Source organism: Poecilia reticulata, linkage group LG11 (assembly GCF_000633615.1).
Source record: "Poecilia reticulata strain Guanapo linkage group LG11, Guppy_female_1.0+MT, whole genome shotgun sequence".
In the NCBI taxonomy this organism is placed as follows: Eukaryota; Metazoa; Chordata; class Actinopteri; order Cyprinodontiformes; family Poeciliidae; genus Poecilia; species Poecilia reticulata.
Genome location: NC_024341.1, coordinates 25838776 through 25848566, shown reverse-complemented (window position 1 = coordinate 25848566; position 9791 = coordinate 25838776). Strand labels below are relative to the sequence as shown.

General features: G+C 35.1%; 1 protein-coding gene across 1 annotated transcript; it reads right to left on the bottom strand.

Moving 5' to 3' along the window:
• Positions 1–1200: 1200 nt before the first annotated feature.
• On the bottom strand, positions 1201–9348 carry LOC103472949 (major histocompatibility complex class I-related gene protein-like). Its single transcript, XM_008422828.1, has 8 exons — positions 9328–9348; positions 9077–9230; positions 6703–6705; positions 6344–6598; positions 3971–4249; positions 2425–2727; positions 1562–1656; positions 1201–1290 (listed from the first exon to the last, which is right to left on the bottom strand). The coding sequence occupies exons 1-8, from the start codon at positions 9346–9348 to the stop codon at positions 1201–1203; spliced, it is 1200 nt and encodes a 399-aa protein (XP_008421050.1).
• Between the last annotated feature and the right edge of the window lie 443 nt (positions 9349–9791).

The following is a 9791-nucleotide window of genomic DNA, read 5'->3' as shown; positions in this document are numbered from 1 at the left end:
CTTTTTTTAGCTCCTGTGTGCTCAAAAAGAAGCTGAATCATGTTTTTTTATGTGAGATACTGTGAGATACTTGAATATACTGTATATGTCATTACATCAGGTATGTAGGAATTAACACATAATAATTATGAAGTGAAACTAGATTTTTGTTTTTGTTAAAATTTGTTTATCAAACCGCAGATCAGAAACAACCTTTGGCTTTGGGAAAGTTTTTTAAGCCAGTTCCCATGTTACAGGTGAAGTGTGAGGAGTAATACATTTTCAAATGTACTATCAGCTTCTTGAATGCAGAAATTTTGTTTTTACATTTATATCTGCTAAAAGTCTGACTGGTCAGGTTGTCATGTGCCTATTTTTGGTCTTCAGAAAACCTCCAGAAGCATTAACTTTGTCTGGCATTCAAGATTACTTAGATAAAATACACATTATGTTTTAGTATATTCTAAGTTTTTGCTCTTGTTTTAATTAACATTACCATGTTTTAAGGAAGCATTTTTGCATCTCTGTTGAAGAACTGCTCCCTCTTTTATAGAGACAAAAACAATTTAAGTCTATACCATCCAAGTTTTTGTAAAATATATATTTTGTTAGGAAAGTTTTGTTGTGAATTTAAATACAGAAAGGACTAGTTTGGGGAGATGGGAGTATAACAAAGCATTAATAAACCTTCATTCTCATTGCAATAAAAGAGAAAATTATAACATTTCTAAATCTTCAGAACAAACATTTTTTTTTTCCCCTATGGGATTAAAGTTTACAGTAAGTGGTAGCTATAAAACAGAAAAAAGTATGACACTACAATACAAACGCTACAAAAAAATTATAAAACATAAAATTATTTGCATCCTCATTAATTAACAATTTTACAAACTTAAATATACTCTAAGTTTAAGCAACAGTAATATGATTATTAACAAGTGGATTAAAGTGTCCTCCAAAAATGKTAAGAAACTCCGTGAGCAAAGACAAAACTTGTACTGATATTCATAAATATTTCTACATCAAAAGACAACTTCGCTTAATAGACTTAGTATATTATAATTAGGATTGTAAAATTCAGTGGATCCCAGTCTCAGGTTTTTGCTCAGCTATACAAGTAGAGATAATCTATTAATTAATTTAATCTACACAAAAAACCCAAGAAAAAGCCAAGAAAAAGATGAATTTCACAAAAGTAAGTCCACTTCTTGAGTTGTAGGTTCACTTGTTCTCAGGGTTCTCAGAGATATCAGAGTTCTCGGGGTTCTCAGAGATATCAGGGTTCTTAGAGATATCATAGTATTTGTTGTCCTGCAAGATTAAAAGATAAAGAATCAGATTTTCTCATGGTCAATACAAAAATGTTACTTTAACATGTAAAGATTAGAATATGATTAATTATTTTCTACTCATTACTATGATACACATAATATAATTTTGAATTCTGTCCATATTGCTGCCATCATACATTGTCATAATATCTTTATTGTGATTACTTAATTATTATTGTGTAAAGATATTTTAAAGCAGGAATCAGAGAAACAAGAAATTGTGTCAAAAACAACTAAATAAAAATGTTCACCTTTTTCCTTTTAATGGATGTGATAACCAAGGCAATTAAAGCACAAAGAAACATTCCAATGATGGTGGTGAAGATGGCAATTTTACTAGGATTCACTGTTAAAGACAGAAAATATATATATTAACCACTGTTTAAAAGTAGCCTATATAAAATACACAAAAAATATTGAACTCTATATTAAAACCGGCAGTCTGGAAATAAATCTGTGGCCTAATTTATATTAAATTAGTGGTTCTTAACCTGGGTTCGATCGAACCCCAGGGGTTCGGTGAGTTGGTCTCAGGGGTTCGGCGGAGCCTCTGCCGCGGAGGTAAAGACACACTTGTGTAAAGTCGTGATGACGCCCCGCTTTGCCATCACTTGCTGCAGAGGATCACGTTTCATTGCTTAGCCAATCAGAGGATCACGTTACATTGCTTAGCCAATCAGAGCTGCGGAGGAGCACTGATTGAAGGAGCTCCACTCTCAGCATGGATTTGAACTTGTGTCTTTAATTACTTCAGCAAAGCTCACAGTTTTTACCAAATTCTATAGTCTAAATCTGCTCCTTAGTCGAATCTTGGTGGTTACACAGCTAATATAATTACATTACTAAATCAGAATACCACAAAATATTTTGTATGTCGCGAGGGGGGGCATTGGAATAAGAAGGGTTCGGTGAACGCGAATATGCAACTGGGGGGTTCGGTACCTCAAAAAAGGTTAAGAACCACTGTATTAAAGGAACTTGTTATGTCTGAATACAGACTATTTTTAATATTTATCAAGCAAACTTTAACATACCTGTTTTAATAATAATGCTGTTTTATTTTAAAAGCACTAGAGAACAAGAATATATAGAAATTTGAGATGTTTATTCTTACTCTTGTTGGTTTTAATCACTGCTTGATCCAGTCTGAGGATAATTTTGTCTTCAGTGTCAAGAAGCTGGAAAACACAGTCATATCTCCACCAGTCTGCAGCACTGACTGAGGAAACATCCAGGTCAGCGCTCATCTGGAAAGTCCCATCATTGTTGGGAAGAATCTCCTCATAATTCATAAACTGATGAATCTGCTCTCCAGCTTTCCTCCAGAACAGCCGAGCTTTTTCAGGATAGAAACCTGTAGCGTGACAGCTGACTGGATCAGAGGGAGACCTCTGCAGAAGAGACAGTGTGGGAAGCTCTAGGTACAGACAAGAATCATTAGAGAGACAAGATAGCAGACAAAGGGGTTGGGTAAAAGTAGATGGACAGAAAAAATATATATTATTCAGAGAATGGTATAAAATAAGAAGGTCATCCTCCTATAGGCTCCTGTTTGTTGGAGGATGAAGGAGGCTGAAGATTGGTTAAATTGGAAAACATTAAACTTGAGGTGCAAAAAAGGAGGAGCAGTTAGAAAAGATTTTATTCAAAAAATAAAACCAGGAGTTAACTAAATATTTTCTATAAAATTGTTTGTATCCCTCTGTTAAGGACTGAAAACCCTCTAGGTTCTCTCCCCCCTTCCTCCCCCATTTTTAATGATTGTGTTGAACTACAATTCAATAGCAATCTCTGATTTATTTACTAATTTTCAGTAAATTTTCATATTACTTACTGTATGTGAGCATCAAGTTTTTTTCAGTGAGCATTGTGGACATCTCGGATGTTAACAGAAGGATAACATCAATAATTTATAATAATTTTGTCTACATGTTTAACAGTATACATGTAAGGTATTATGATATTTAGTATGCATGAGCATTTGAGCAGGTGATTCCATTGAATATCCACAACATCCATCCATCCATCCATCCATCCATCCATCCATCCATCCATCCATCCATCCATCCATCCATCCATCCATCCATCCATCCATCCATCCATCCATCCATCCATCCATCCATCCATCCATCCATCCATCCATCCATCCATCCATCCATCCATCCATCCATCCATCCATCCATCCATCCATCCATCCATCCATCCATCCATCCATCCATCTATTTTCTTTACACTCTTGTTCCTCAGTGGGGTCAGGAGGGTTGCTGGTGCCTCTCCAGCTAACGTTCCAGGCGAGAGGCGGGGGTCACCCTGGACAGGTCGCCAGTCTGTCGCAGGGCAACACAGAGACACACAGGACAAACAACCATGCACACACACACTCACACACACACCTAGGGACAATTTGGAGATATCCACAACATGATATTGCTTTTTAACATTCAGATATTTCAATTCTGGATAACAAAAGAAAAAAATCTTGGACCGCTTTTGTAGTTTAATATTTTCATATTCTGAATGAAGGAAATAAATTAGAAAGGTTTTTTATGTTTGGGTAACTGTGCAAAACTCAGTGAACCCAGAAACTCCCCAAAGTGAAACTGAACAAAATGACAGCATAACCCTGTGATAAAGATTAGAACTGCTTCTGGTCATGTTACCTGTTCTCATCAGAAAGTTTCTCCCGTAGTCCAAAGATCTCTTCAGCCAATCAGGGCAAATCTGAGAGGTGAATATCCTATTATTGTGTATTCTAGCTTTGTCATTGTCCCAGGCCAGTTTGGTGGGGATGGCTTGTTGTTTTAGAGCAATCCATAAATTCCTCTCGATGTCCAGAGCAATGAAGTCTTCTCCATTAAAGCCAAACTGCAAAAAACCAGTGACCTTTCCAGTCTCTGTATCCCAGTCACAGGAATGCATCCACTGGACTACATAAACATCTGAGAGAAACGGAAAAACACATAATCAATGACTAAATATGCTTACATTCAAAATGAATTCAAAGTGTGTTGCAGACTTATGCTCTTCTTATAATCTGTATGGCTGGGAAGGCAATTATGTGACTTAGCATAATTTTGAGTTGCAGCAATGAAGCATGTTCTCTGAGTGAGTTCAGCTGCTATTGTTGGACATTTAATCAAGTGAGAGCATTTAAAAGTTTTATTTTCCTCCTTCCGTTTTCAAAATAAGTCATGGTAGAACATTTTGATACCATAATGAAACTTTAGAAAGTGTTTATCTTTAAAGACTGGAAATATGCAAATCAAACAATCAAATAAATATTAATTAATTAATTAATTAATTAATTAATTAATTAATTAATCTATTTCATAAATCAGATATATGAGGTAGCTGGAAGGAGATGTACAAGGAGAGAAACCTATAAGTAGCACAATTTAACTCAATTGTGATAAATTATAAAAGAAATTTGTTGTGAAAAACATTTAATAGCATTACCAGTGAAGTCAGTTGTTCATACGGAGTTAATGTGTTAACTTAGGTTCGGGAGCAGTACCACACCCAAACCACACCTCTAACTCACCAGCCTATTTAAACGCTGCTCACCCACTCAACTCAGTTTGTTTCGTCAAACCCTTACCCTTTTCCTCTTTCAATTAATACTACTTCATTTATAACCGTGCTTTGTTTTTCTTTTTGCTTTAGGTTTTGTCTGGGGGTTCCTATGTTGGCTCGGGAATAAATAAGAGGAACTGCCTCCCAAAGACATAACCCCACTCAGAATCTTCACATCCCAAGCCCTCTGTCATTCACCCAGACGACCAAATCAAGACCCTTCATCCCTCCATCCCTCTCCCTTCATCTCCCCCTTTTCCTCCCTCTCCCCTTCATCCCTCATGCATTCATCAATAAATCTTTAAACGCATATGTTTGTGGTGTGGTCCTTGCTAGTTAAAAGTAAATTAACATAAAATAGTAAGTAAGTTAGGTTCTTCTGTTTGGATAGTTTTTCCTCATTTTCCTGGACTTGTCTGCTGCGTTTAACACAGTCGTCCTTCACTGGCTTTACTCAGTTGGCTCCACTTCACCATTGGAGACTCTGACACTGTCCTCAGTTGGTTCCATTCTGAACTCACAAACTGGACAGAATAAACCTCCCTGGATCATTCCACATATCAAAATCGCACACAGTCACCTACAGTGTTCCTCAGGGATACTTGGTCCCATCCTCCTCATTATGTTCCCTTTAGTCAGATCATCAGTCATTTTTCTTTTTAATGCTACTCTGATGGTACACAACTTTAAGTAAATACCACAGCTGGAACCCCACCTTCGTCACCACCAGCATCATTGTCAAATCTCACCACTTAACTAGCATGGAGCACTACTTTCTCCAACTCCACAACTCCAAAATTGAAGCATAGGGGACACTCTTTATTAGACCCAGTCATCATGTATAACCAGTATCACCTTCTTTGGTTTCAACTTTCCTTTTTAAGAGCAGTTATAGATCTTGGTGTAGATATGACCCCTCAGTTAACCTTTGTATCAGCCAGCTGCGCAAAACCTTCTTCAATTCTCAACATTTCCGAAATCTTGCCGATTCTCTCCTTATCAAACCCCCAAAAAGTGGTCCTTGTCTTTGTCTTCTCCACATGCCCACCAAAGTGAGGAGCACTTTCTTAGAGGTTTATTTATATCTTTTATTTTGTTATTTATCCATTGTAAATGTTTTGTCATTAACCCTTTGAGACTGCAAAATCAAAAGTGCAATTTCAATATAGTGTATTATTAAAATTAGTAAAATTATTAATAAAACCAAAACAATACTATTTTCATTTTCATCAGTCTAAAACATTTTTGTTGCTTTGCTTTTTGTTTTATAAAATGCTTCACGTTAAGGTTTTTTTGTGTGTTATTCCTAGAGAGCAGTGTTTGTTTAAACTACTTGACGTCTACAAATTATAGGTGATGTTGCTGTTCATTTGTACTTTTTAATTTTGATCATTTAATAGTCCCTGAAGTTTGAAAGTCGCAAGTTTCTGTCACATGATGATGAACTGAAGCTACTGTACCTTCAGGTTGTTTGAGTCTTTTCTTCAAATCAGAAATCCTGGCCTTCCATTCGTTCGGTAGACCGTGAGAACACTTCATCTTGACCAGTTCTACATCATCATCCAAAAATTTCTTCACCCAGTCATGTGTTAATCTAAAATCTGTCCGGTTGCAATAACCGATCAGAGAGCCGTCAACCTCAGCAACAACCTCAAACTGAGGGAAGTTTGGGAGTCCCGAAGATCCAGTGAAGTAAAACTTAAGAAAATGTTTCTCTTTAGGAACAGAAAGCATACAGATAAAACACATTACAAAAGATTAATACATATTTTAAATATATATTGCATCCTGAGATATTAGAACTTTAATGTGAACTTACCAGCTGATGAAAGGAGACAGAAAATAAGCATCAATAAAAACTTAACCATCTTGTTCCACATTGAGCCGTGAAATCAGCAGATTAATGAAGACGAGCTGTACAGTCTGTGTCCTGTGCAGTGATTCACTCTGTGCTCTACTTCCTTGAAATAACAGCAACATCACTGTAAAACATTTGTGCTGCATTTAGTTGTATGCTATCTTGTGCTATTTAAGTCAAACACATTTATCAAGTTTTAGATTTTGTACCTGGATGTGTGAGTAAGATAAACTTACTATTGTAAGTTTAACTTTTTACTAATTTTTTCTAAACCTCCAGGACTTGAATAAACTGGAGGTTTTAGGTTAACACTTTAAAAAACCGAAAGAAGAAAAAGACTGAAATTTCCCAGTGTGCTTAGCTGCATATTTTTGTATCCTGTGTTGCACTGTGAATGAAAAAGAAGTGCATTACATCGACTCTTGTGCATGAAATTGAACATTTGACATATTAACACAACTGACATTGTCAGTTTGCAAAGCTTTAGAATAATGTCCTCTTCACTTTAGAYACATTTTAGGAGAAATAATTGTGGCATTAAGTGAAATTCATTATATGGTCAGAAATTTTGTTCATGCACATTGAAATAAGATTTTAAATTGTGTAAAATAAACTATTTTAACTTGATACTGTGAGTAATAAAGAAATATATGTGCTTTAACTAGATGAAGACAGTTTTTTTCTTGCATGTTGTGAAATAATTGGTTTAAATTGCAGCATTTAACACAGTTAAGACAGCTTGTTTCTTGCTGTAAAATCAACTTAATAAATTTTAATTTCATAAAGTTGAAACCAATACAATTTTCTTGTTGACTTAAATTGTGTTTTCATAGCAACAAGTGGGCTTTCATTTTTAAGTTAAACCACTTTCAAATATTTTACAGTGAATGTACCGAGGCAATATTGATGAGGTTTTTAATGTAAGGCAATTCTTCTGGTGAGAAAAATATGTAATAATATTGCCCATGTTCATTGTAGCAATTAATGTAAAACAGAAAGTAAATCAGGTTCTTCTGTTTTAATGATTAAACCTTTGCCTCTTCATGCCAGATTTTCCGAGGGACTCACTGAAACGTCCTGCTTCAATAATGCTTGGGGAATTTAATTACATGTTTTGCCAATTTCAGATTTTTCTTCATCTCCACCCGTTTTCTTTTCTCGTTCGGTTTTCATGAGTGCATTTTTGTGTTTTACCCTTAGAGGGCAGTGTTACTCAAACTACTGTATTTTCACATCTAGAGCTTTTCTGTTTGCTTATTTGTATCTATTTATTTTAACTGATTTTTTTTATGTTTGTGCATTTATAATCTCAACAGACTAAACACACAAATAGCCTGTTATGAATACATCTTCTAAAGCGAAACCTAGACACACAAATCCTTTAACATTCCCAACTAAGTACCTGTGCTAAGGAAATTAACTAATGATAAATGTTGTCTCTACTCTCTGCAAAGTAGTCGACTTCGGCTCCTCTAGTCTTTAAACATCTACTTTTGTGGTTATGAAAACCATAATAATAATAATAATAATAATAATAATAATAATAATAATAATAATAATAATAATAATAATAATAATAATAATAATAATAATAATAATAATAATAATAATAATAATAATAATAATAATAATAATAATAATAATAATAATAATAATGTCTTTCAAATTTTCACTCCGGTTAAAATCAGTTCTTTAAAGCAGTGCAATTTGCAAAAAATATTGAGACAAAAGACAAGCTGTTACAGGCACAAACATTTCAGATTAGCTCAAGCTTTGGAGAAAGGATGAAGAATGTCTGTTGACATCAATTATCAAGTTTGACCACAGATTTTCTATAGATCGATATCTGTACTTTGACTGGGCCATTCCACCCTAATGCTAAGCCATTCCATTATAGTTCTGGTTGATATTTAGAGTCATTTTCCCGGTAGAAGAGTAACCTTTGGCCCAGCCTAAACTATTTTGCAACCTCTAACAAGTTTCTTGCGACTCTGCTATGCATTTATCTGCATTTTAGGTTCACAAGTCTTCCCATCAACTCAATCCTGCATCCCCACACMATGATGCACCAACCTCTGTGCTTCACCCTAGAAATGGTTAGTTTAGGTTGCACAAAGTCAGTTTTTCTCCACAAGCAACATTTTGCATTTGGGCCAAAAAGTCGATTTTGGTTTCAGTTGACCAGAGTTTCYTCCATGTTTGTTGTAKAAAAATGCAAACAGGACTTTTGAAGACTTCCTTTTGAAAATGACTTTTTTTCCTTGTTGCTCCCGTAAGGGTCAGTTAGTAGTAGTTCTGTCATCAAATTCTTTGATCTGAAATGTGAATTTCCTACCTGCTTCTGTAACACCAGATACCCACATCTTGATAGGTGTGCAGGTTGCTATTCTTTCTAGAGCTTTAGATCCGACCTGTCTGCTGTGGATCTTGGAWTCTTTATTCTGTTCTCTAATGAACCTCTGAKGCCTTGACAGAAAGCTGGATTTAACCTGAAATTTAGGAACATCACAGTAAAGGAGATTGAAAAAAAATKAGCATCACACTTTTCAGATTTCTATTTTCAATGAATATTCAAAACCATTTTACCTTTTCTTTCACTTCCATCATTATGYCATCCTATGACAAAATGTACATGTTGCAATAGAAATAATTTAACTTTCTGTCTTATTTAGGCAGGAAAATATGTTMACCTTTACCAAATAGGTAACACTTAAGACTACAGTTTGTAGTTTAAACMTGATGCCAGTTTATTTAAACAACACATCAAATTATTTTTGCTSTTATTCTGTAAAAGAATCATTAGATAAATGTCTTGCTGCAACAAAATCTGGAGAATTTTATCTTAACTTAGCTGAACTTAATCCAAACACAGAGAAGCAATGAATGTTCTACTTTCTTTTATGCACCCAGAAACAACATACTCACAGGAAAGACAGATGTCAGACGCACTCCCAGACAGACAGACATTTGAATCAATCAATATCCTTGTCATTAAGTAAAGTCTCCTTCAAGTTCACACGTTCTCGGGGGCGTCTGCAGCCGGCTGCTCA